Consider the following 25,880-nt stretch of genomic DNA (forward strand, 5'->3'; position numbering starts at 1 on the left):
GACTCTGCCAGAGATGTTGAGGGGTGGGGTAGGCAGGTGGGCAGGCGTCCACAGCTCTGCCTGAAAAGCCCCCACTCCTGAGCTCTTCCCTAAGTCTCCCTTTGCTCACCTCTGAGTGAATGGGGTTTGGCCGCCAGGAGGATTTCCCGAAATGCTGACTTGCTCTTGTGGCAGGGGGGCCTCAGTGACACCTCTGCCCACCTGGGATGTTGATGGGTCCCTTAGGAGACATTCTTCGGGCCCTTTCCTCTCCTTGGTGATACTTGTGCATGTGACTTGCCTCCTGTTGCGTCAGCTCCTGGGGAGTGACTCTGGCCCCACAAGGCCCGCTGCATGCAACGGGCCTGCCTCCTTTGCCATTTGGCGACCTGCCTCTCACACATCACCGTCCAGCCAGGGAGTTCTCACCTTGTCTTCCCTTCAGACAGGGGAGTATGCCACCGATGAGGAGGATGAAGAAGGGGGGCCCTCCCTACCCGGCAGGGACCTGGCCATTGAAGTGTTCGAGCTGCCGGAGAATGAGGATGTATTCTCCCCGTCAGAGCTGGACACTGGAAAGCTCAGTCACAAATTTAAAGAAGTAAGTTATTTGTGGGCCATGGGCCTCTGGCCTGCATTCTGCAGGCTGCAGCCATTTGTAAGGGTGGTCTTCCCTTCACCTGGCTGCTTTGGCGAGCTACTGGGCTCTTTGCACCTTCCCCAGGCCTTTTCAGGGGGGAAGATTTGCCAGGGGGTGGGAGTCCCTGATCCTTGGGAGGCTGGGCTGGCGTTTTTCTGGTGAGTCCTTCTAGCAGCAGCAGCAGACCGGGGCCGGGAAGAGGCCACAGGGTGGACTGAATGAACTGCCTCTGTTCAGGGGACAGTGTCTGAAGACCGGGCAGTAGCAGATCCAGCCTCTCACCCTCCCTGGAGGATAATAGGTGTTAAAGCCTATCATTCCCTCCCACCCAATGCCCCGAGGGTGGTCTAAGGACCTTGGACTTCACACTGGAGTGATTGGGAGGCAGGGTGGTTCAATGGAAGTTTGTGAGTCTGAGCCCTGGGTTCAAATGCTTGTGAGACTGATACACCTCCCTGGGCCTCAGAGGGCTGTCTCCATATCTCTGCTTAGCACTAGGCTGCCGGCCCGGGAGGTGCACCAGCAGAGAGCCCTGGCTCCCCAGGAGCCTCATGTCAAAACTCCCGCAGGTGGCAGCGGGGAGGGGGGGCCTTTCCTGGCCAGTGTCTCAGCGCTTCCGTCCTGCCTCTTTACCTCAGATAAGAAAGTAGCAGAAGGTGAGAGCTGAGCTATGGGTGACTCGACTCCCCAGGGCTGGGGGCACAATCCTGGCATCTTGTGCTCACTCAGTTCCTATCCTCTTCCAGCTGGGGCTCACTCACCCTGGCCCCACTGTGGCTATGCCTCAGGCTGAGAGCACCAGCCAGGCCAGCCCTGTTCTCTCCCAACCCTCCCCCAGCCAGGCAGTGGTGTGGGGGTGGGGCAAATCTGCTGGCTGGCAGTCCAGGAGAGTTCACCTTGTATGTCTTTGGTTTTCAGCTGCAGATCAAGCATGCTGTCACAGAAGCTGAGATCCAGAAACTAAAGAACAAGGTAAGGAAGACAAGGTCATGGAGGGGCACCTTGCAGGCAGGGTTAGGGTGGGGCACCTCAGTGGTGGTAATGCGGTGGTATCTAAAGGTACTCTGCTGGTGATGTTGGAGTGGTATCTAAGGGCACCTTGATGGTGGTGTCGTGGTGGGACACATCGGTGAGAGTGTCGGGGCAGGGCATCTCACTAGTGGTGTTGCTGTGGTATTGAAGGGCATCTCACTGGCAGTGTCGTGGCTGTTTTATGGCAGGGCACCCTGCTGGCGGTGTCATGGCAGTCTCCTGGTGGGCCTTGGCAGCAGTGTCAAAGTGGGATGGCAGTGTGCCTAGATATCCTGAGGAGGAGGGAGATGCCGGCCAGGGGTGTGCAGAGGGTACTTGCTGGCATGTCTGAGGTGGCATCTTCCCTCTAGTTGCCCAAAGTCCATCCTTTCCCAGTGTGTATCAGTGGCACCAGTGGGAGCCTTGTGGGTTGTTTTGGTATAACCCATCCTTAGAAGGAAAAGGGTTTCCATGGGAGTAATTTAATTTTTTAAACAAGATTTAATCATATAGTTCAAAATGCACTTGCTTTTTATGACGGGAATGCTCTAAAATTGCATAGAGTTCAGTGGGTTTGGCGGTCTTGACGATATGAAAACAGGTTTTGTAAAACAGACCAGCCCATTCAGTGTTTCTGGTCCAGATTGAGGAAGGAGGGAAGACACGGCCACTGCTGGGGCCTGGAGATGGCTGAGGCCTCTGCACTTTGCCCACTTTTCACAAAATAGGCCCGGGGAAGAAATCATTTATTGTTTCAAGTTTGCAAATGTCTTTGCAGTCTCTCCTAAATTCTTTTTAGATAGTCTTAAGACTCCCTCTTTCAAAGCTCCCTGTTTTTGTTCTTTCTCTTAACTTCAGTAAACACAATTTTGGTTTTTCTTTGCTCTCTCTGGAGCTGAGTTCACATGGCTCCCATGGTTCTGTGGCATGTTCAGCCCGCATTCCAGCTAGCTCCTGAACCCAGATGTGTCCGTGCAGCATCTGTGGTGGCAGCTGAGCCCTAGGAGAAACACATGATGGAGAATGGTGGTTAGTTAGCTGACGGCAGGTCCACCAAACACTGATCAGGGTCCCAGCCCCCAAAGCCAAACAGTTGTGGTAGCTGCCCCCCCTCTGGCCCGGGCCAGGAAAGGGAGCCTTTAAAAAGATTTGTTTTTTTAAAATGGGAAACCTGGCCCTGGGATCATGAGCTGTGTCTCCAAGGTCACTCCCATACCATCCTGGAAGCCTGGAATTTATAAGGGTAGGAGCATGCTAGTGGACGCTATGGGTTCCCTGGGTTATGTGCCCCCTTCCTGCAGCCCTGACACAGCTGGGTGGCCCCCCTCCCATCACAGATGTTCACCCGGGTGCTCTCTGACTAGCCATTCCAGCTGCTCAGGGCACAATGCATTCTGGGTTGATGTCAGTGAGTGTTGTTTCTCAGGATCGCTCCTTGTAATGTCCCCAAGAAGCCACATGGCTTTGGGCTGGTAACTGGCTTGCCATCTGCCAGTGGTGGGCTTGGGTAACAGGACCTCTCAGAAGTCTGGATGACAGCAAAGTCATTTATGTTGGATTGTAGAGGGCACTGGCTGATTTATTGTAGTGAGGGTGTTCCTAAGGGTGTGGGACATCCCGCCACTCCAAGCCCAGGAATGAGGCTTTGCTCAGGACAGCTCGGGGTGGCAGCAGAGCAGGGCTGACCATTTTTGCATCTCCCTCCGGTTGGCATGTCCCATGCCTGCAGGTGGTGCACGCTTGGGCTCCTACAAGATGGGGTCTTGAACGGGGTGTTGGTTTTTTTTTTTCTGCCTAGCTCCAGGCTGCGGAAAACGAAAAGGTGCAGTGGGAACTTGAAAAAACCCGACTGCAGCAGAACATTGAAGAGAACAAAGAAAGGATGCTGAAACTGGAGAGTTACTGGATCGAGGCTCAGAGTCTGTGCCACACGGTGAACGAACATCTCAAGGAGACGCAGAGCCAGTACCAGGCCCTGGAAAAAAAGTACAACAAGGCCAAGAAACTTATCAAGGACTTCCAGCAAAAGTAAGATTGAAGATGGCGGGCTGAAGGGGGGATGGGAGGGCTCCTCAGGGAGCTGGAGAGTGAGGGGGGGCTCCTCGGGGAGACAGAGGCTGGGGGAGGAGGAGGAGGGGACACCTCAAACATCACTCCCTCAATCCATTGAAGGAAGGAAGAAAGGAAAGATGGAAGAAAGCATTTATTTAGCACTGTTTGCAGAGTGCTGTAGCAGTGCTCGGGGTTCCATATCCACAGTGCCGCTTTCCTCTGCTCTCAGTGTTTTCCCAGTATGCAGTGGGGCCTGGAGCAGAGGCGTGGCTGCCTTGCTCTCTGTCCTGTACCTGGTCCTTCAGGACTGTTTTCACTGGTACATCCACTGTAGAGTGAGAACAGAGGAGAGGGCACCTTGGACGTGACTTTGAGCCCCGTAGTTGGGAGGGAGTAGACCAGGGACGCTGTTGCTGGGTGACCCTAGAGGGGCGTCCTCATAGCCTAGTCCACATTGGGCTGAGAGCAGAGCAGAGCTTCCCTGGATGTCCCCAACTCGTGCCCTGAGCCCTCGCAGACAGCTGTCCTCCCTGCAGCGTCAGTGATGGCTCTTAGCCGACCCTGGCCCACCATCCCTTACCCGCTTTCTTTGGCTACTGCTGAGGGTCCAGCCCCCTCTCTTATTACAGGGAGAATTGCCCTCCCTCCTACTCTGCTTTGTGGGCCAGGAAAAAGGGGCCCGGGGCCTAGGGTCCTCAACCTCAGTCCACTCCCTTGCTCCACCACTTACTGTCATTGTAGCCTCGAGCAGGCATTTCCCGTCCCTAAGGACAGTGATGCCTGGCCCTCTCCAAGCCCAGTCACTTGGAGGTGTGGTCATCCTTGGGGATCACCATCCCATTTCCTACAGTGTGAGCTTCACTCAGCCCAGTGCTGCCCTTGGGATGTCCCTTGGATGGAGTGTCCATCCCGCGGACCCTCACTTCCCCCAACGGGGCTTCAGATTCCTTCTGAAGTGATGATCCTCTAACACCCGGGCCTCTATTTCTTGGCTGCCAGATGAGCTTTCTCTGGTACTTTGCCAGTATGAAAGGACTCACCTCCTTGGCACTGTGGGGTACCTTAGGGGATGTTAGCAGAGGCCAGGATTCTAGGCTCCATCTAGTTCATCCCTTGGAGTCCTCGGATGCGAGTGCCCTAGCCCATCCAGTCTGCCAGGGGCTGGGCCAGCCCAGGCTCCTCGTTGCTTCTGTCTCTCCAGATGGCTGCTGTGAGGCCTGAGCTTAGATGGCTTGCCTCCCTGGCTTCTGTGGGTCCTTTTGGTCTCCCATTCCTTTCTGTGCCCTGTGATGGGGCCCATTGGCTTAGGCCTGGTCTTCCTCTCCTGGCGGAGACTCCTCAGAAGCTTCCTCCTCCCCTGTTTTCTTTCACTCTAAAGAGAACTCGACTTCATCAGGAAACAGGAAGCGGAGAGAAAGAAGATTGAGGAGCTGGAGAAGGCACATCTCGTGGAGGTCCAGGGCCTCCAGGTGCGGGTGAGTCTCGGCCTTGCGGGCTCTGGCCAGCCAGGGAGGCCGGCCGCCTCAGCCTGCAGCACGTGTCTGTCTCCTAGATCCAAGAGCTAGAGGCAGAGGTCTTCAGGCTGATGAAGCAGGACAGCGCACAAGTCAACAACAACAACAACATCTTCGAGCGGAGCACGTGCCTGGGGGAGGCCCCCGAAGGAGAGGCGGACAGCCAAGGTCTGTGCTCGTGGGGGGGGGGACCGGGGGGAGCTTGGGCGGCTGAAATGCTGCCTCCCGAAAGGAGAGGCCCTCTGCTGGGTTAGAAATTCTCCTGAAATGGATAGACCTGCCAGGGGTGACCCACTGCTGAAGAAGACTTGGAGGGCGCTGATGAGACTGCCTAGGGGCCCCAGGGCCACGAGTGCCTGGAGACTACCAGGTGCTTCCTTCGCTGTGTGTGCCCTGGACGTGTCCCTTGCTGAATATACGACCAGTGAGGGGAGAGAGCCCCCAGTATAGAGGAATACCACAAAAATGGGCAGCTATCCACCTCTGCACGGGGCCCCTGACTTTGGTGTCTATCTGTGAATGCAGAACCCTACCTAGAGATGACCTTTAGAGAGGTCAGACTGGAGGAGGGACCTGGCGCCTGATGGGCTAGACGGGGAGGCTGAGAGAAGCCACCATGGGGAGCTGGGTGTCCTCGATGCTGAAGAGACACCGAAACTCTTGGCCTCCTTCTGCAGAAGCCAAGATAGGAACTCCTTGTTTTCTTTCTTCCTTTCTGCTCCCCCATGGTAGCCTGAGGCATTTCCTCTGGGCAAGGGAAAGTGTTGACCTGATGTGTTTTAAATGTATGCTTTGTCCTTATTAACCAGTCATTTATGAATTTGGAATGTAGTATTGGGGTTACATGGGGAGAGGTAATTGAGAGGGAAGCATCTGGGGGGGAGAAAGCGAGGGGGGGAGAGAGAGAGAGAGAGAGAGAGAGAGAGAGAGAGAGAGAGAGAGAGGAGAGATCGAGTGCACACCAACATTGAGGTGTTTTGCCAGAAGTCTGACTCTGGCTAGGGGTTCAGAGAGGGAGACAGAAGGAATGAGAATTACAGATCCTTTGATACAATTTCCCAGCAGATAAGAAGTTCTTTTAGGAAATTAGTCAAAAGTAGGGTTCAGGAGTGGCAAATTGGAGTGGCTGAACAGTCCTGCCCCCCCACCCTACCTTCGGGAATCTGAAAGTCTAGTTATGGGAGACACCTGGCATATCTACAGAATAAACGTAAGATAGCTTTTCCTGCTGGAGTCAGTAGAGAGAAGCTTTAAGGCCTCTCCCAGGAGCTGGCCAAGGCTCCTCCTGGCTGTGGCCCTTGGTGAGCGCCAGATTGATTCAGTGATCCAAGCCCAGCAGATGCAAGCCTGTCCTGTGGTGGGGGTGGTGGTGGTGGTGTTGCAGTGGTTGAGCCACTTCTGTCTCCTTCCTTCTCCCTTCCTGCTGCCCCCCTTCTCGTCTGGTCATTTGGGCCAGGCAGGCATAGCCGCTCTGCTGTGGGTCGGCTGGGCCTGGCCTTGGGACTGTTTCCTGGAGTGAGCCTTTCACAGGGCTCAGCCAAAATCTGCTTTGATCGGCATCTTTGGCCACAGTCACAGCCAGCCCTCGTAGTGATGGGCCCAGAACCAGATAGCCTCCAGGATTCTCGGTCAGTGCATTGGACAAGAAGCCTCCTCAAAGTCACGATCCATTCCCATGTTCCCTCCCCTCATCATCATTTAAAAAGAGCCCCCCATCTTCTGGTTCCCCAGGAGCAGCTTGGCCCCAAAAGGTCCCCAAAGTCATCCTGACAAGCAAGGTGAGCTTCCTGTGTTGTCCAGACTGGCCCTTTGCCAGTTCTCGGGAGGTGATGGTCAGACCTTCCTGTAATCGTAATCCGTAACAGGCTTGGCTCTTAAAAGATCTTTAGCTTGTGGGTTTCCCAGCCGTGCACTGTGGCCACCAGGGGGCAGCCACGTGCCCAGCATCCAGCCAGTTCAGGTGTGGGGACCCTGATGGGATGTTCAGCCTCTGCCTCAGGCTCCTCCTCCTCATTTGCTTTCTCTCTGTGCCCCTGTGGGAGCTGCTGACCCCACTTCTCCTGCCTCCTTGGGCCCCATTCCTCCTTTTCAGCAGCTTCTTTCCATAAAGTTCAAGCTCTGGCTTGTCATTCAAGGCCCTTCCTAGGCACCCAGCCTAAGCCCCACCTCCCTTTCTGTTGTTTTCATCATGTGCTCCCCAGGCCTGCCTTCTCATATGGGTTCTTGTGTGTGTTTGTTTGTAGTGTGAAGGAGCGGGACTGAGCCATGGTGTCAGTAACAGGGAGGAGGAGGAGGAGGCCTGTCTAGGAGAAGCCAACCAGAGGTTTCTCCTTCCCTCCTGATCCTGTCTACCTCCTGTAGGCAGGTGGGCGGCCATGTGCTGACAGGAGGGGCAGGGGTAGCAGGGCACCCTACGTGGGCAGGATGCTGGGGCAGGGGAGGTTGAGGCAGGCTTGGCAAGTGAGCCTCCATTTAAGAATAAGAAATAAATGAAGGATGCCAGCTGGCCGAGCTGTCCAAGATGGCTGGGATGCTGAGCAGAACAAGGTAGGAAACGTGCCGCTGGTGGCCCAGAGCCAGAAGCTTCCATCTTGTCTGTCTGCTAGGAAGAGGCCAGCCTGACTCTGCCATGGCCAGGGTGGGTTGGACCTGCCTCGGACAGTGGCCCTCCCCTGACAGGATCGGGGGTGAGGGGGAAAAGCTGCGGCTGAGGCTAAGGCTTTATTTTCAGGCCTAAGTCCGCCTGGGAAGAAGTGAAGTTTGTTTGGGGCTAGTTTGGGGAGCACAGAGAGAGAATGAGAGGAGAGAGAAGGGAGGGAGAAAGGGCCAGAAAGAGAGGAGGACTGTCACCATACAAGGTCACGTGGGCTGTTTTCTTTTAGCCTCTTGTGGGAGAGTGTTGCCCTGAGAGGGAGGGGCCCCGGGTCCTGCCGTTAACCAGCTATGTCACCTCCCCTCCAAAGTATATGGCTGGAAGGTTCCCTTGTGCTCCATGAGGGCACTGCAGCTGTGACCTCACGGTGCTGGCTCAGGCTGGTCATGGTATTCTAGATGTGAATCTGGCCAAGGCAGATGAGCCCTGAGACACCATCTGTTGGCTGCCCCCATGCTGACTCACTGCGCTGGCAGTCCACTGAGACTCCCCCTTCCCCCCATCCCGAGTGATGTAGACAAGCTGGTATCTCTCCAAGCCTTCCCATGTTGTACTGAAGAAAGTGATTTTGGGAACCCCAGCATGAGGCTTGACATTCATTCCTACGACCCTTCCTCTTGTTGGATCCAGCCAATACTCTTTGTTGGCGGCACCTTCTTGGGCTACTGATTGCTCATCCCTCAGTGCTGGCCAGCCCTCCCTAGAATTCCACAAGTCAAGCATTCATCCCAGTCATAGATCAAGATGTTAAGCCACCTAGGGGTCAAGCCCAGGTCGTGGTTGGGATCCTTGGCCTAGTTTGCTGTCTTCTCTGGTCTGTCACACCTCTGAAATCTCCCATGTCTTCCAAAAAGAGACCCACAGGGTCTCAGCATGTGGGTGTCCTGGCTCCAGGGTCTCAGTGCATTTGCACCATGGCTCCAGGGGCTCAGGGCATGGGCTCCTGTATTGGGGATCCTTGAAGAGTTTGGCCTTTGTTTCCTTTGACTAATTCAGTGTCTTTGATTGAGTCTTACTAGGTGCTAAGCCCCAGGCCCAAACCCATATCTATTGGGTGCTAAGCCTATATGGGTGTGAATTGGTAACTAAGGTGGGACTCCAGGTGGGGCCAATGAAGGGAAGTGCTAACTCCAGAGCCAGTAATAAGAGCTTAAGTTCTGGTCGCTCAGATGACGTTTGATGGTGGCTAAAGAGTGCATAAAAAGGTAAGACAGCTATTTTCTGAAGGCTGTCACTCCTGGAGGCTCGAGACTCTGGGCAGCCCCTCTCAGGGGACTCTGGGCAGCCCCTCTAAGGGTCTTCCAGCTGAACTCAGATGTCCATGGTTTCCTTGGTAACTATGAATTGTATTTGGTCTGTTTGTAATTTGTTTGTACTTGCTCTGAAGTTCAGGGTGCTGGCTTTTCCCCTTGAACTAAGTGAGTGGTGTTTGTATGCTGGATTAAAGTAAGCTTGTTAACCCGTTAACCTTGCTTTCCTTAGTAAAGCAGATTGAAAGAACCTGGGCTTGCAACGTTCTGTGAGCTGGTTGTTGTTGATTTTACACTCCCACAGCAGCTGCTAGCCGAATTGTTACAACAGCTCCCCGGCTCCAGGGGCTCAGCGCAGGGCATGCCTGGCTTTCAGTTCTTGAGCATGGAGTGCCCCAGGCCAGGTGGCCTGACTTCATCAGGGCTGCTTCCTCACTCTTAGCAGCTTCCGGTCATCCTGGGCACTGGCTCCCTGGTGGTCATTTTTGTGTTTCTCCCTTCCTTGGCTCTGTGCCCTGCTTCTCTCCTCAGGGCACTGATTCCTTCACAAGAACAGAGTTTCTTAACATAGGATGTCCCACCCATAGGTGTGTCTGTTCATCCATCTGCCTGTCTGCCTGTCCTCCTCTCCAGGAAATGGAGAGCTTAGCTCAGGCTCTTCACTGTTCCTCTCTCTGGAGTCATTGGAGTCTCGGGGCTCTTTGCATTGACACCAGTTCTCACAACTTTCAAAGCTGTTTCTTTTATAGCGCTGTCATGATTGTATTAATTGTCTCCTGCTTCTGTTCAGTGCGTTCTTCATCTGTTTCTAAGTCTTCAAAATGGTCCCGTTTCTAAATGTCAGAGTGGGAGCAGCTGTTCATACACAACCTTTTTGAAGCTGTATTGTTCTCATTCCTCCATTACATTCTTTCCACGTGTGCATTGGGATGTAGACATTTGAAGCCAAGGGTTATCCTCACGGTGCCTTTCTTGACACCTCCTGGGCCGGCCTGGGTGTGTCTGCTCTTTTTTCTTCGCTGCCCCTACTTCTGTAGTGGCTTCTAGCTGCTTGTTCCCTTCCTTTTAAGGCCATCCTCTCCTGCCTTTCTCAGGTGTACTCCATTCCTGGCCAGCCATCTGTCACCCCTCTTCTAAGTCATGATCTGAAAATCCATATCCTATTCTCTAGTGTTTCTCTTCCTCATTCCTTGCCTGCTCTCTATGCCTCCATTGGCTTCAGTGTCTTGCCTAGGAATCTGTAATCTTCAGCGTGAGTTCGAGTGTGTGGAACTTCTTTAAGGCAGTGTTTGTGATTTGTGCCCATGTGAATCCCCAGGTTCTCATCATTGTGCCAAGTGTGGACATGCGCTCCTAGGACAGGGGTGGACAGACTGCTGCCTCAGTGCCCCTGAATGGGGTATCCCCCACTATGACTCCTCATCTTCCCTGCTGGCCCTCCATGGCTCAGCTCTGCCATCCTCTGGAGGCTATTCCATGCAGCTCCTTCCTCCCCCCCCACCCCCAGCTCACTTCCTTTCCTTTAGGAGGACCCCCAAATCCATCTCTTCTCTCTGGGCACCATTTTCCTTTCTTCTTCCGTCTCTGTGACCTTCCCTCTCTCATCTCCTGACAAGGGTCAAGTTTCCCCTTATTCCCTTTAGATACTTTTTCTCTCATTGAAAGCCCTGACAGTGTAGGTGTGGGAAAACCCGGCCTGTGCTGCCCTCCTTTGGGAGGCAGGGCTCTGTTGTGAGCCATCCCCATTACCCCCAAAGGGGTAGGGACAGGACCCTTGGGTCCTCAACCTGAGTTGGGGAGAAACTACAGAGGCCATCACATCCGACTGTCTCTTTTTACAGAGAAGGATTGGGGCCAAGCTCATGCATGCATGCATGCTGGGAGCACAGCTGGGAGACTCACCAAGTCTGTAGATGACTCAGGAGAATGAAAAACCCCATCAGGGGCCCAGAAGGAGTGACTGACATTCCTGCCACGCTTGTTGGAGAAGGGACACTGTCAGTAAACTTTGCATACAGAACCTTTCCTGTTTGATCCTGGAGGGGACCAGTAGGAGGATGACATGGTCAGGCCTGGGCTTTAGGAAGGTCACTTTGGCAGCTGAATGGATGATTGACTGAAGTGGGGAGAGACTTGAGAAAGGCCCCCCAGCAGCTGCTTTGATAGTCTAAGTGTGAAGGCATGATGGTTGGCAGAGGAGAGAAGGGAATGTATACAAAAGACGTTAGGAAGGTAAAATTCCCAGGCCTTGGAAACGGATTGGATGTGGGGTGAGGATGGGGGGCAGGGTGCAGTGAGAGACTGAGAAATCGGGGATAACACCTAGGCGTCCAGCCGGGTGACCATGAGGATGGCCGTACCCTCAATAGTATTGGGGAAGTCAGGAATAGGGGTGGCTTTGCGGGGAAAGCTGAAGTCCAGTTTTGGAAATGTTGAAGGGGTCTGGCATCCAGTTCAGGGCTGGAGGTGTTGATGGTAGCTGGGTTCAGCTTGGTGGTCTTAGATTTTTCTTTGGGGAAGAGATGCTGGCAGAACTGAAAAAGCCTGCAGTGGGGTTTCTCAGCCCCCCTTTTTGGCTTCTCACCTGCCCAGGGATGGCTTTGGAAGCAGCACTTTGGGGAGGAGGGTTTCGAGGTGAGCCACCAGGCATCAGATGCTTGAGTCAGGTTTCCACTACTGATGGTAACCAGAGAACAAGGGGAAGGGGTGGGAGATGTGGAGGCTGCTGCCTGGACTGGCAGTGGCTCACTCTGTAGCTACTTTGTAGCCAAGGAATCTTCTGGTTACCAAGTTACAAGTGCAGTGCTACAATGTTGCCTTTGTCACAGTGCCTGAAATTCTCATGATTGTGGGAGAGGAAATCCTGTGTCATGTGCTGAGGGCTGCCATCGCTCTGTGCAGAAACTTCAGCAGGTCCCTGAATGGGGATAGATGGGAAAATGTTAAGTCTTTATTGCACAATCGTTGGCTTCCTTCGCCAGGCACTTGTTTTATTTTCTGCATTTAAAAACCTTTTTCTGAGCAGGAAGGGCCTGCCCAGGGGCCCCTCGAGCACTCAGAAGACTGAGTGAGAAGGCTGTGGCCTCTTCTCAGAAGACATGGCTGTGAACCCTGCCTCTAGGAGGCACTTGCTAGAATCCTGTGGTGATGGGTAGATCGCCAGACCTGGAGTCAAGAGACCTGGGTTCAAATTCTGCTTCTGATAAGAAACCATGCATGAACCATTTAACCTCTCAAAGCCTTAGCTTCCTCATCTGCAAACGGGGGGGGGGGGGGGGCATTAGCTAATCAGCAGGCATTTACTAAGCACCTGCTATTTGCTCAGCACTGGGTTCTGGATAAATCAGTAGTGTGCTTTTTTTTTTCCCTGGTCTTGGAGGGCTTTGCTCAAAAGGACAAGTCAATAAGGATTTATTAAGCCCCTAGGGGTGCTGGGTAATATGCTGAGTGCTTGGGCTCCAGAGAAAGGCAAACCCTAAACTGTCCCTCCTCTGAAGGAGCACTCAGATGTTGGGGCGAGGCAAGGACCGGCCTCTGCAGATGTTGGAGTAAGGCGGGACCGGCCTCTCTGCAGATATTGGGGTGAGGCGGGGTGGTGTCTCTGTAGATGTTGGGGCAAGGCAGGGGCCGGCCTCTGCAGGTGTTGGGATGAGTTGGGGTGGCCCCTCTGCAGATGTTTGGACGAGGCGGGGTGGCCTGTCTGCAGATGTTGAGGTGAGGTGGGGTGGCCCCTCTGCAGATGTTTGGGCGAGGTGGGGTGGCCTCTCTGCAGATGTTGGGGTGAGGTGGGGCCTGGTCCCTCTGCAGATGTTGGGGTGAGGTGGGGTGGCCCCTCTGCAGATGTTGGGGCGAGGCGGGGTGGCCCCTCTGCAGATGTTGGGGTGAGGCAGGGTGTCCCCTCTGCAGATGTTGGGGCGAGGCGGGGTGGCCCCTCTGCAGATGTTTGGATGGGGCGGGGTGGCCTGTCTGCAGATGTTGGGGCGAGGCGGGGTAGCCTCTCTGCAGATGTTGGGGTGAGGCGGGATGAGTTGGGGTGGCCCCTCTGCAGATGTTTGGGTGAGGCAGGGTGGCCTGTCTGCAGATGTTGGGGTGAGGTGGGGCCTGGTCCCTCTGCAGATGTTGGGGTGAGGTGGGGCCTGGTCCCTCTGCAGATGTTGGGGCGAGGCGGGGTGGCCCCTCTGCAGATGTTGGGGTGAGGCAGGGTGTCCCCTCTGCAGATGTTGGGGCGAGGCGGGGTGGCCCCTCTGCAGATGTTTGGATGGGGCGGGGTGGCCTGTCTGCAGATGTTGGGGTGAGGTGGGATGAGTTGGGGTGGCCGCTCTGCAGATGTTTGGATGAGGCGGGGTGGCCTGTCTGCAGATGTTGAGGTGAGGTGGGGTGGCCCCTCTGCAGATGTTTGGGCAAGGCGGGGTGGCCTCTGCAGATGTTGGGGTGAGGTGGGGTGGCCCCTCTGCAGATGTTTGGGTGAGGCAGGGTGGCCCGTCTGCAGATGTTGGGGTGAGGTGGGGCCTGGTCCCTCTGCAGATGTTGGGGTGAGGTGGGGCCTGGTCCCTCTGCAGATGTTGGGGCGAGGCGGGGTGGCCCCTCTGCAGATGTTGGAGCGAGGCGGGGTGGCCTCTCTGCAGATGTTGGGGCAAGGCGGGGTGGCCTCTCTGCAGATGTTGGGGCGAGGCGGGGTGGCCTCTCTGCAGATGTTGGGGTGAGGCGGGGTGGCCTCTCTGCAGATGTTGGGCCGAGGCGGGGTGGCCTCTCTACAGATGTTGGGGCGAGGCGGGGTGGCCCCTCTGCAGATGTTTGGATGGGGCGGGGTGGCCTGTCTGCAGATGTTGGGGTGAGGTGGGATGAGTTGGGGTGGCCCCTCTGCAGATGTTTGGATGAGGCGGGGTGGCCTGTCTGCAGATGTTGAGGTGAGGTGGGGTGGCCCCTCTGCAGATGTTTGGGTGAGGCAGGGTGGCCTGTCTGCAGATGTTGGGGTGAGGTGGGGCCTGGTCCCTCTGCAGATGTTGGGGTGAGGTGGGGCCTGGTCCCTCTGCAGATGTTGGGGCGAGGCGGGGTGGCCCCTCTGCAGATGTTGGGGTGAGGCAGGGTGTCCCCTCTGCAGATGTTGGGGCGAGGCGGGGTGGCCCCTCTGCAGATGTTTGGATGGGGCGGGGTGGCCTGTCTGCAGATGTTGGGGTGAGGTGGGATGAGTTGGGGTGGCCCCTCTGCAGATGTTTGGATGAGGCGGGGTGGCCTGTCTGCAGATGTTGAGGTGAGGTGGGGTGGCCCCTCTGCAGATGTTTGGGCAAGGTGGGGTGGCCTCTGCAGATGTTGGGGTGAGGTGGGGTGGCCCCTCTGCAGATGTTTGGGTGAGGCAGGGTGGCCCGTCTGCAGATGTTGGGGTGAGGTGGGGCCTGGTCCCTCTGCAGATGTTGGGGTGAGGTGGGGCCTGGTCCCTCTGCAGATGTTGGGGCGAGGCGGGGTGGCCCCTCTGCAGATGTTGGAGCGAGGCGGGGTGGCCTCTCTGCAGATGTTGGGGCGAGGCGGGGTGGCCTCTCTGCAGATGTTGGGGTGAGGCGGGGTGGCCTCTCTGCAGATGTTGGGCCGAGGCGGGGTGGCCTCTCTACAGATGTTGGGGCGAGGCGGGGTGGCCCCTCTGCAGATGTTTGGATGGGGCGGGGTGGCCCCTCTGCAGATGTTGGGGCGAGGTGGGGGCTGGTCCCTCTTGCTTTGCTTCCTTTGGCCAGGCCATTATATCAGAGGTTGCATCCCAAGAAGCAGTCGAAGAACAGGGAAGGGAGACTCTGAGCCAGCACAGGAAGTGAGGCCAAGGACATTTGAACAGTGTCCTCAGTCTGTAGAAGTTTGCTTTCTGGCTTCATTTTTAAGCATATTTCTGAGGAGCAGATAATGGCACATAGTGGATAGTGTGGTGTAGGGGTTAGAGCCCCACGCCCATGGTCAGGAGATGGGAGCTCCAGGCTTGGCCTTGACACCCGCTCCCTGTGTGACGCTGGGCAGAGGGGAGTAAGACGGGAATTCAGGCCCAGCCCCTAACACTCACTGGCTCTGGTACCCTGGGCAGGCCGCTTCACTGCTGCCTGCCTCAGGTTCCTTAAAAGTAAAGTAACAGGACCAACCTTGCTGGGTTGTGAGGATTCAATGAGCAACTATTTGTAAAAAGTATTTAGCACAGGGTGTGGTGCACAGTAGGTGCTCAATGAATGTGTATTCCCTTCCCCTTCCTTCCTCACTTGATACTGGGGCAGGCAAAGGCTAGGGTGTCTAGAAGTGGCCCTCACGAGTAATAAGAGCTAATGACGATATGATGTGATGACTCTGTGGGAGCGAAGATCAAGGCCGGGGGCGCCTTGGTCAGGGGGGCTTCCCCCACTGGGGCCTAGCCATTGACTGGGAAACTGCAGCCTATCATTCTGCCTCTGCCTCCTAGGGCAGGGCATGGGGGTGCAGGGCAGCACGGGAGGCCACTCTCAGCCCTCCTGGGCTGTGGTCTTTCCTCAGGCTTCACTCTCATTGTCCTGTACCTGGTGGGGGAGGCATGTGGATGGGGGCAGGGGGAAAGTCAAGGAGGAGTGGACCCACCTGCCTCCCCAAGAGTATGCAAGGCTTAATGTTTCCCCTCCATCTGACCTCCTGTCTGGCTCTTGAGATTCTGGGATGAGACTGGGAAGAATAAAAACCCTGAGAAACAGAGTTTCTGAGTAACTAATACTCAATTTATTAATTAGGCTAGCCAGCAATCAATAAATTGATGGTCATTGGTTCCTCTCAGTAACCAAACACAAGGGAGATCCTGAAAGGCTTTAAATCTCTTCTGACAGTGAAAGTCAACCCTGATTGGTGGACATTTAATGAGGAGGCAGGCTAAGAGTCTTCAGCTCCTCCTGCTGAGGGGGAAGCTTGATTGTAGCCTCAGCAGCCTCAAGGCACCTGGGCATAGGAAGCCATCCCCAGGAGGTCCTCTCTGGCTGACTTTCTCCTTTCAGTGGCCCTAAACTGTAATGGAGGGGACCAGGGATGGGGCCCAGTCTCCACCCCCTGGGAACCTGACCTGGGCCTGCTCGTGGCTGCCATCGGCCTCACCTGCCCAGGCCCTCATGTCCAGACCCCTGAGCTCAGTTCTGCTTCGAGACGACCTTTAAATGTTATTTCCTCAGACCTGAACGAAGCTGTGCCAGAGACAGAGCGTCTGGATTCCAAAGCCCAGAAGACCCGAGCCCAGCTGTCCGTGAAGAACAAACGGCAAAGGCCCTCCCGGAGCAGACTGTATGATAGCGTCAGCTCCACTGATGGGGAGGACAGCATGGAGCGGAAGGTGAGAGCACACCCTGCTGGCGATCTCGCTTTGGGCCCACTCATGGTGCCCTCTTGGTCTATCAGGAGGCAGGTCAGGGGTTAGATAGTCTTGTATTGGGGCACCCCACCTTCCTCCCCTCTCCTGATCCATGTGGTCTCTGGAGAGTCCCAGCACTGCATAACCTGCTCTGTCCTCTCCCAGACCGGCGCCTTCGGGCAGGCGCAGGCCACGGTCCCCTCTGCCAGCCTTGCCGACCTGCCAAAGGAAGCCCCATGGCCACCCACGGGCATACCATCCACCTTATCGCTGTTTCGGGGGAAGCACTTTCCTCCACTCTCCTTCAGAGCGTGCTCCTTCCCACCGCTCGGCTGCCACCGAGAAGGCGGCCCCAGGAAAAGGTACCACTTCCTTCCTCCACTTCCACCTGCTCTGCGTCTCTGCCTTCAGCCAGGGGCTCATCCTCTTGGGTCAGGAGGCCAAGACCTCCCTGCGCAGGGTGGGAGGAGGAGATAGGCCTGGGCCAGGCCTTGCCTTAAGAGGCTGGCCCTGGGAGGCTCTTGGGGAGCCAGAACAAGGCTGAGGAGAAGGTGTCTCAGGCAGGGCAGGCCTAGCTGGAGGCTGCAGGGATCCCAGACCGAGGTCATGCGTGGTCAGCAAGATGTGGAGGGTGGGCATTTGAGCACAAGCTTGGTGAGTGGGCAGGCCCAGCCTCCAGGTAGATGCCAAGGCGCTGTTTCCAGGGACGAGGCCAGGCCTCTGCTCATCTGCATGCTTCTCTCATTGGTGTTGGCTCAGTCCTGGCACAGATCCTAGGCTGGACTGTGCCAAAATAGCCCCCAGGGCCCAGAGGGTGATCCAGGCTTTGGAAAGGAGCTGCCCCTCCCAGCTCGATTGTGACAAGGCCCAGCCTGAGTCTTCTACTGACATCATGAACATACCTTGGGCCATGCACACACATGGTCTGGGGCTGCCTCAGAACACGATGTTTTAGTCACCTTGGAGTCAGACTCTTCTCGGAAAGCCTGAGGGAACCTGCTCGGCCTAGTGAGGGGAAACAAGAGGTGTGTGCTTGGGCACTGCATTGAGGGGGTCTCTGGGCCCTTAGACAGGCCCTTTGGAAACATCGCCCTGTGTCGTCTGGGCTCCACAGTCCCATATCTTCCTGTCCTTCATCTTTCTCTGACACGTCAGACTGAGGAAAAGCTCTCTGCGACCTGGCAGGCATGAGCCCTGATCTAGGGGTGAGAGGTGCTTGTCCTGGGCTCACTCGCCCTCCACCACCAGTGATGGGAGGAGCTGACAGGGCCCCAGCTGAACACAGTCCCCCTTGGGGCAGGCCCTAAATGCAGTTGGGGTCAGCAGCAAGAGCTTCCCAGAAGTCAGGAAGACCCAAGGCCTGGACCCCTTCTGTGACTGAGCTGGGTCAGAGCCTCCTTTCAAAGGCGACTTAGTGAGAGATATACCATCAAGAAGGAGGCGCTAGAAGCCAGCAGGCTCTCTGCAGCAGGTAGCGGGTGGGAATGAGGGCACAGCAGCATCATGTCCCTTGTTCCACCAGCTCCAGTGAATGCAGTGGCCGGAGTGTCGCTAGGACAAAGGAATGTGGGGCAGGGTGGGGCACAGCACCCCTTTTTCCTCTTTGTGCCTTGACCATCACTTGGGCATGTCTGTGTGGCCCTGTCTATGGCCTTCCTTCCACGTCTGCTCCCGCCCTGTCATGACCCTGAGGATGAAGGCCACCCTGAGCCACGTGGAACCTGGGGCCAAGGTGTTTTCACACAGGCCTGGCAGACATCCAGTCTCAGCTTCCAGTTCTGGACTCCCCTGCTCTAGGGATACACCCAGCATGGGGGAGAGCCCTGCCTGTGTCCTGCTTACCTCAGCTTCAGGAGCTGGTGACATCATCCCATCGGACCCTCCCCACAACCCTGGTGCTAGGGCTTCTTTTACAGAGGGAGCTGAACTTGGGGGAAGGGTAACACAGTTCTGTAAGTCTCTGATGAGGAATTTGAACTCGGGTCTTGTGACTCCCAGCCTCGTGTTCTCACCCGGTGTGGTGACAGAGTCACATCAAGATGTAGCCCCTGGGGTCCAGTCTGCTTGTGCCTGGGGCCTGGCAGAGTGCACTTGGACCCCAGGCAGATGTGATCCAGGCCACTCTCGGGGCACTGGAGCTTCTGTGGGGGTAACCTTGGACAGGGGCCCTGCAAGATGAGAGAGTTCTCTGCCTGAATGGAATCCTATGTTTTGACCCTCCAGACCCCAAAGGAGAGAAGAGGTGGCTGGGTGGTGGTACCATGGATATAGCCCCAGCCCTGGAGTCAGGAGGACCTGAGTTCAAATCTGGCCTCAGATACTTATTAGGTGTGTAACCCTGGTCAAGTCACTTCACCCTGATTGCCCCCTCCCCCCCAGAAAAAAAAGACCCAAAACACACACTAAGCCTTGTGGGTTTTGGTTTAACAGGAGAGGAAGCTGATGGGAGGCGAGGTATGGGGAAGGTGGGAAGGGAACCCCCTCCCCGCCATGGCAGGGCATTCTGAGTGGTAAAAGTCAGTTAAAGGCATAAATACGGAGCCTGGAGTCAGAGGACCAGGCTGTGAGAAAACAGGCCTGAGAGGCAAAAGTGAGAGAAGTCAGAGGCACCCCCAGATGAGGGGATGTTGCAGAGAATTCAGAAAGGGGAGAGGCGGGTTCTGAGCCCTGGAGGAAGGTGTGGCAGGCTGGCAGAGATGATTGTGAGCCTGAATAGTAAGGAAAGGCAGGTCCCCAAGGAAGGGGCAGAGCCTGAAAGGACAGGTCTAAAGCAGGGAAGGAATGAAGATCCTGGGTCCTTAGGCATGTTGGAGGCTAGAGGGACACTTGAGGTGGACTGGAAGCTCTCTGGGGGCAAACTTAAGAACAGCAGAAGGCAGAGGGTGCTTCTGCTGTTTTCAATGACAGAGACCTTGGCACTGGGGTGAGTAATGTAGGCATAGGTGAGGAGCAGCCAGAAGCATCCTGGGCTTCTCAGGCCTGGATGCATGGCCTGATTGGCTGTTGGAGCGCACGATGATCAGGGTTGCTTTGGGTGACATCTTTTAAGGCCTTGGAAAACAAGTGAGGACACTAGATGTCATCCTGATTTCTAGAAGGGGAGGGCAGAGTCCAAGCGATGACCAGTGAACTTACCCTCCATCCTGGCCTAATGGAGAGGGCTTCATCAGAGGACTGCTTTGTGAGCACTTGGAACGGGAACACATGTAGCCAGACCTCGCAGCAAAGGTCCTGCCCGTCATCTGCCAGTGTGGATGTAGGTGGGATTGTCCTCCTGTAGGGATTATTTTCCGTTTGGGCCCGTAGGGGTCGTCCCTTGGCAGGGACTGGTACGTAGCACACCCTTACTTAGCGTGCATGGATGGACTTTGGTAGAGCGTCCACCACGTTCTGGGGTCCTGTGCTCATGAGCCAGATGTGGTGAGGCATGGGCCCACAGTCCCATCGAACTCATCTGATTCTGACTCTGTATGCTGGCGTCTTCTTGGTGTCTGGTTGTAGACTCCGTTTTTTCCCCTGCCTGCGAACAGCCCCTGGCATGTTGTAAGCTTTTACTAGCTGTTGACTGATTGGAGCCCTACGAATCCATTCTTGGCCCACTGGCATTTTTTAACCTTATCAATGGCTTGGGTCGAAGCACCCTGTCCCTGCCCCACTCCTTGGAGGCGCAAGCCCGCCAGGCTTTTGGATACCACAGAGCTGTGAAGGAACCTTATGTGCTGGATCCCAGGGGCAAATCAAATCAGTTAGGATGGACTTGAACAGGGATAAGCATAAAGCTCCACACTTTTATAAGGTTCAGATGACAGAGATTAGCCAACTAGTTTATCTGAAAAAGATCTGGGAGTTTTAGTGGACTACATGTATCTGCCCTGATAACAACCTGTCTAGTTGGTGCAGTGCCTAAGCACTGGGGAGTGTCAGGAAGCAGCCTCAGATGCTTGGGAGCTACGTGGCTCTGGACAAGGCACTTGTCCTCTGGGCCTCCCTTTCCTTGATGACAACATAGGGATGATAGTAGCAGCCCTTACTTTGCAGGAGGATCCAATGGGACAGTATTTGGAAAAGAGCTTAGCCCTGTGCCTGGCATGCAGCAGGCACCATATCAGTGCGAATCACCTTCCTACCCCAAAGTAACAATGACAAAAGAAAGCTTTAGGTCATGGGAGAAAACCCTGGGGAGCTCTGGAAGAGCGCCGTCTCAGGGCCATGGTGTCGGCACCTCCCTGAGCCTCTCCGCTCAGAAAGGGCTTCGTTTTACTGACTGTACCTGCTGAGGGTCTGAAGGCTGAGAACAGCAAAGAGGCCTACTCACCACTCCGCCCCCAAGGATGACGCCACGAGGAGGCCGGCCCTTGGGTAGCAGTCCTGCCCTGGGCCCTGGCTCCGCTACTCGTCTGGTTTTCCATCCATAACCCCGTGTTCTGCCCACGTTGCAGTGTGGAGGCTGGGCGGCCTGTGGCTGCAGCATCACCCAGCAGGGCCATGGCTGTGTCCCACGACTGCAGAGCTGAGATCAGACTGAGAGGCTCAGCCCTAACACAGGCCACGCTGGCTCTGGGCTGGGAGGGGTGAAGGACAAGGCCGTGTGGAGAGGCCAGATGTGCAGGGACCCCTCCCTGACTGCCTGCCCTCCTCCCCGCAGGACCTAACCTGCTTTTTTTCACAAACAGGGTCTTCAAAGACAGGCTGCAGAATGTGGAGCCTGAGCCACCTCCCGGAGTGCAGCCGCCTGCTCGGCCGACTCATGCTCCCTTCCCATGGTTTAGTGTCCGCAGAAAAGGACCCCACGGCTCCCGAAACCGGCCAGCACCTGCCATTGCCCCTGAGCCTCCTCCTGGGCAGCCCAGCTCACATAAAAAAGGGTCCAAGGTAGAAAACCTGGGCACCAAAAAGCCAGACTAGAATCCCACCTTCTCCTTTTCACCTTGGTGTGGCTGCCCTGGTTGGTGATGCCCAGGACTGGTGGTGTGGAAAAGGCCTCCTCTTCTCCCCCCTTCTCACTTTCCTTCCCTTCTACTCCCTTTCCCCCTTCTCTCCTTCTCCCCTTCCTTCCCTCCCCTCCCACTTCCCTTCCCCTTCCCTCTCACTACCCCTCCCTCTTTCCTCTCCCTTCCCTCCTGCTCCCCTTTCCTCCCTTCCCATTCCCCTTCCCCTCACCTCTCACTTGCCCTCCTCTCACTTCCACTCCCCCTTCCCTCCCTCTCCCCTTCCACTCCCCCTCCCCCTCCTCCCCTTCCTCTCTAGTCCTCACACTGTCCTGCCCTGTGGCACCTCTTCTCCTCAGGCCGCTGGGCTTTTCACACATTGGACCACTGTCACCCTCAGGAAAACAATGTGGATCACCTCCCCTCCAGCTTTGTGCAGGGCCTGGCACATAGTAGGCTCCCCTGGGTATCTCTCTTAAGTGCCAGCCTCCCAGCCTGCAGCTGCTTCCCCATCCTCTGGGGAGGGTCCCCTGCCTCTGCTCTGACGACACCTGGGAGAAGGGGGCAGAGGCCTGGGGGAAGGAGGCAAAACGGGGACTCTCCGAAGTCATTTGTACAGAGAAAAGTGATGTGACATGTAAGGACTGTGTAGCCTCTGTTCAGGGAACTATTTGACCCTTCATCTCTACCCCTTCCTCAGACCTTTACCACCTAGTGGATTCTCACACTTTCATGGAACCCTGGCCCCTCAGGGAGAGGCATCAGAGTGTTAGAGAAAGACCTGGACAGGTGTGGAATCCAAATAAGAAGCCTGCAGCAACCACACCCACCCCGAGTCCCAGCCCTTGGCTCCTGGGGCCTGGGTTGGGGAGGGGAGGTAGCGAGGCTTGAGAGTGAGGCCCAATTCAGGGTCTGTGCCCTATTCCGTTGGGCTGGAACAGGAGAGAGAGATGAGGGAAGACACAAAAGCTGGTGAAATGCTGGCTGTAGAGGGCATTGCGTGCCAGGCAAGAGACCGAAGCTCATTCAGAAGCAGTTCCTTAAGGGGCCAGGTGGGTCTGAGGATTCAAGGTGCTACTACCACCTAGGCCAGGCAGGGGGAGACAAAGGCCCAGCCCAGTGGGCATTTTAGGGTCACAGATGTGGGAGTGTTGTCGAGGTGAGATGCCCAAGGCCTGACAGCTGACAGGTGGTAAGAGGTGAGCAAGGAGGAGGCCCAGACAGGTGGTGCCAAGGTAGATGTGGGAGGAAGGAGTGGGAAGCATCAAGAATATGAAAAACTGGAGGTCGAGTGGGACCTGGCCTGCACCCTGGCCACATGGGAGGGCCTAGGCAGGGGCAGGACGCAGCGATGAAGCCCCACAACGTCAGGCTTTGGCTGTTGCCCACACCCTCAAGAAGCTTAGTGCTGAAGAAAGGAAGAGAGTGGGGATGAGAAGAGGGAATTAAGAGGAAAGGTTAAGGGAAGTATTTTTCAAGATGGCTGAGACCTGCCACGTTGGTTGCCTTCAGGGACCAGGGCTGAGAGTCAGGGTGTTGATAGAGAGCTGGCATCCAGAGGACTCTGGGCTGAAGGGAAGGTGGGAGAGGAGGGTGGCTATGGCAGAGGGCTGGGGAGCTTAGCCCAAGCCGATAGGCTGAGGAGCTGACCTACTCAGACTGGGCTTCTTAGCATTAGCGGGGAGGGCCCAGCCAAGAGGGGCAGGCCATTGATCTGTTTCAGGTGAAATCAGGGCAGGCTCAGTACAGCCTCAGACATGCCCTTGGGGGTGCAGAGGTGCTCAGAAGCCCAGGGGTCAGTGCTGGGAATGCCCAGGGAAGGGAATCTGGTGGGGGAGGGTGAAAAGACTTGGGGTCCCAGCTGGGATGGAGGGGCACAAAGCCAGGGGCTTGTAGGTAGCATAGAAGGATGAAAAGTAGGCTGCAGGCAAGTCTGAGGGGGGATGACGAGTTTGGGCTTGGGTCTTGAGGGTCTAGGCAGCTTCAGTAGCCCCAGAGTGCAAGGTGAGGCTGCCAGGGGGACCCAGGCTGACACCGCTTTACTGTGTGTGTGGATAGGCCAATATGGGGACGCATCCCAGGGAAGACACTGAGCCAGCTCAGAGTCACCGGCAAACCCTGGGGGCTAAGCTGGAGGATGGTCAGTGCCAACAAGGAAGCTGGCCAAGCGTCATCCCCCAGAGAGGTCCTTGAAGGGTGGAGGGCCAGGAAGGCTCTGGAGGTGGCCTCTGGTCCTTCCTCCCCCACATCTCTTCCTGGGGCCTTTTACTTTGACTCCTTTACTTTGACTTCAGCTCAAAGAGCTGAAGATACCTTGGAGCTGGGGCAGCTGAGTGCTTTGGGTGAAGGATGGAGTTTGTGGTCAGATGCTTATACCCAGCTCATCCTTAGGGGTTCACAAGACAGATAAGCCCATTTCTGAATGGCAGCAGAACCCTTCCCGGGCCTCCCACCAGGGGGCCAAGTTCATACTGGCCCAGAGCAGGCAAGAGCCCACCCTGGGCTTCCTGCAGGAGGAGGAATCACCCCAGGATAGGGCCTGGCCAGGCTCCCAGCCCATGGGGCTTCCCCACTGACGACACCCCCGTTTTGTGCTGGGGCCAGCTGACCCTGATTCCCTTTGGTGGCAGCTCTGGGGCAGGTGCAGCACCTCCATCTTGCAGTGGATGTGACCCCAGGAGCAGCATGCTGAGGGATGAGACCTCACTACCTCCCGCAGGGCAGCTGTGCTCCCAAGTCCTCAGGCCAGGCCAGGCACCTCTCAGGAAAGGGGGTGACTGCCCCCTGGGGCACACTGGGAAGGTGGCTCCTGAGGGGCTGCTGACCTCCCCGGTCACCCCAAGCACCTCACTCTTCCTTTCCTTCATTTCCTGCAGAATTTTCCCCTCCCCGACGATTTCAGCCCCAGCAGCACAAGCTCTGCCGACCTCAGCGGCCTTGGGCCTGACCCCAAAGCTCCAGGCCTTTCGAGATCCTTGGCCCTGTCGTCAGATGAGGTGTGTGTGGCCTCGCTCCTGATGTGGGTTGGGGCAGGGTGGAGGAAGGAGGGTGGGCTTGGAAGACAGAATCCTCCTGGGGTCTCCCCAACTGGCATGTTTGCAGAGAACCCTGTTCTGAATGCTCTTCTTTCCTTCCCTAAATGCTCGCACTCAGAGCCTGGATATGATCGATGATGAGGTGAGAGCTCTGGGCTGTGGGGTTGGAGCAGGAGGGGCCACTTCCTGTCCTCATTAAAGAGTGTCAGGCCCTTCCTTTGGGAAGAAGATCCTTGTGTAGAGTCTCATCTTGTTGGGTCTGAGCAGCTCCAAAACCCATCTTCTCCATCCTCCTGTTGGGCCTCCACACTCTGTCCCCAGCACTAGCCCTCCTGGCCACTGACTCTTCTGAGTACCTCATTGCTTATCCCACCTCCCCCCACCTCTGCTCCTGGCAGCCTGCACTTTCTGCCTCCACCTTCCCCTACTGCTCCCCAACCTCTGCTCCTGGCAGCCTCCTCTCTCTCCTCCTGCCAGCCTCCTCTTCGTGTGCCCCCTGTTGATGCAGGTCTCTGTCTTGTTCTGACCCATTTCCCACAAACATTCTTTTCACTTTGGTTGCTTTTCTTTCCCCTTTTGGTCACCCATTGAGGAGCATTTCCTAAGTAGATTTAGGGGTTTCATGCTGTTGTCTTCAGACTTTGGGACAGTCCCTCCTTGATGCTCCAGAAGAAGTCCTAGGTGCATGAACTTAGAGCTCAGGCCCTCTGACTGTCTCGTGTAGAGGGAGGCAGATGGTGAGGGTAGGGGGGCAGCCTCTTCTGTCCACCCCAGGCACCACTCTTCTACTGTCCAGGAGCCCAGGCTCCTGTGCTCTCTGACCACTTTGCCCTGTTCCCAGATCCTCGATGACGGGCAGTCTCCCAAGCATAGCCAGGGCCAGGGCCAGAGCCGGGCCATCCGGGAATGGGGTGTGCAGCAGGTAGCCCAATGGCTGCGGAGCCTAAACATGGAGCAGTATGTGGCTGAGTTTAATGCCCAGAGTGTCAGCGGAGAGCAGCTTCTGCAGCTGGACGGCAGTAAGCTCAAGGTGAGGAGGGGGAGGGCGGCCAGTGGCCAGGGCCACCAGGACAGGTCACAAGGTGCAAATCCTTCCCATGGAATCCCCCCGCCTGTCAGCCCTGGGCAACACCAGGGAAAACCCAGGATAAGCCATCCCACTGTCCTGGGCATCTTCCCATGAGCCTCTTCCCTCCCGTTTCCATTTCTCCTGTTCATTTCAGTGAGACCCCTAGGTATGTTACCTAGGACCCAGGCAGCTTGTTGTTCCCCCTTGTATCCCCCACCCTCACCCCTTCTGTGGAGGCCTGCACTCCTGTTCTGTGACAGTCTTCAGGGTTGGAGCTGACTGGGGGAGCCGGGGGAGCCACGGGAGCATTTGGGTCTCACAGGGCACCAGACCTTCTGACCACAGATGCTTCAAACATGCCTGTTTCCTAGCCTCTATGGCCCCTGCTCATTTTCAGGAGCAAAATTGTGGGGACA

At 56.1% G+C, this 25,880-nt stretch overlaps 1 protein-coding gene across 4 annotated transcripts in view; it reads left to right on the top strand.

Annotated features, from left to right (window-relative positions):
* Nucleotides 1-25,880, top strand: part of PPP1R9A (protein phosphatase 1 regulatory subunit 9A) — a 107,507-nt gene that overhangs the window by 75,608 nt on the left and 6,019 nt on the right. The window contains exons 7-17 of one of the 4 annotated variants that reach the window (XM_036759928.1): nt 425-580; nt 1,538-1,591; nt 3,429-3,658; nt 5,061-5,157; nt 5,235-5,364; nt 16,257-16,414; nt 16,598-16,794; nt 21,106-21,304; nt 24,237-24,356; nt 24,514-24,537; nt 25,237-25,425. In XM_036759928.1, the coding sequence (XP_036615823.1) occupies nt 425-580; nt 1,538-1,591; nt 3,429-3,658; nt 5,061-5,157; nt 5,235-5,364; nt 16,257-16,414; nt 16,598-16,794; nt 21,106-21,304; nt 24,237-24,356; nt 24,514-24,537; nt 25,237-25,425 (1,554 nt within the window). The remainder of the gene's footprint in view (nt 1-424; nt 581-1,537; nt 1,592-3,428; nt 3,659-5,060; nt 5,158-5,234; nt 5,365-16,256; nt 16,415-16,597; nt 16,795-21,105; nt 21,305-24,236; nt 24,357-24,513; nt 24,538-25,236; nt 25,426-25,880) is intronic. The other 3 variants (XM_036759929.1, XM_036759930.1, XM_036759932.1) reach the window with 3 other exon arrangements.

The sequence above is a fragment of the Trichosurus vulpecula genome, chromosome 5 (assembly GCF_011100635.1).
Source record: "Trichosurus vulpecula isolate mTriVul1 chromosome 5, mTriVul1.pri, whole genome shotgun sequence".
In the NCBI taxonomy this organism is placed as follows: Eukaryota; Metazoa; Chordata; class Mammalia; order Diprotodontia; family Phalangeridae; genus Trichosurus; species Trichosurus vulpecula.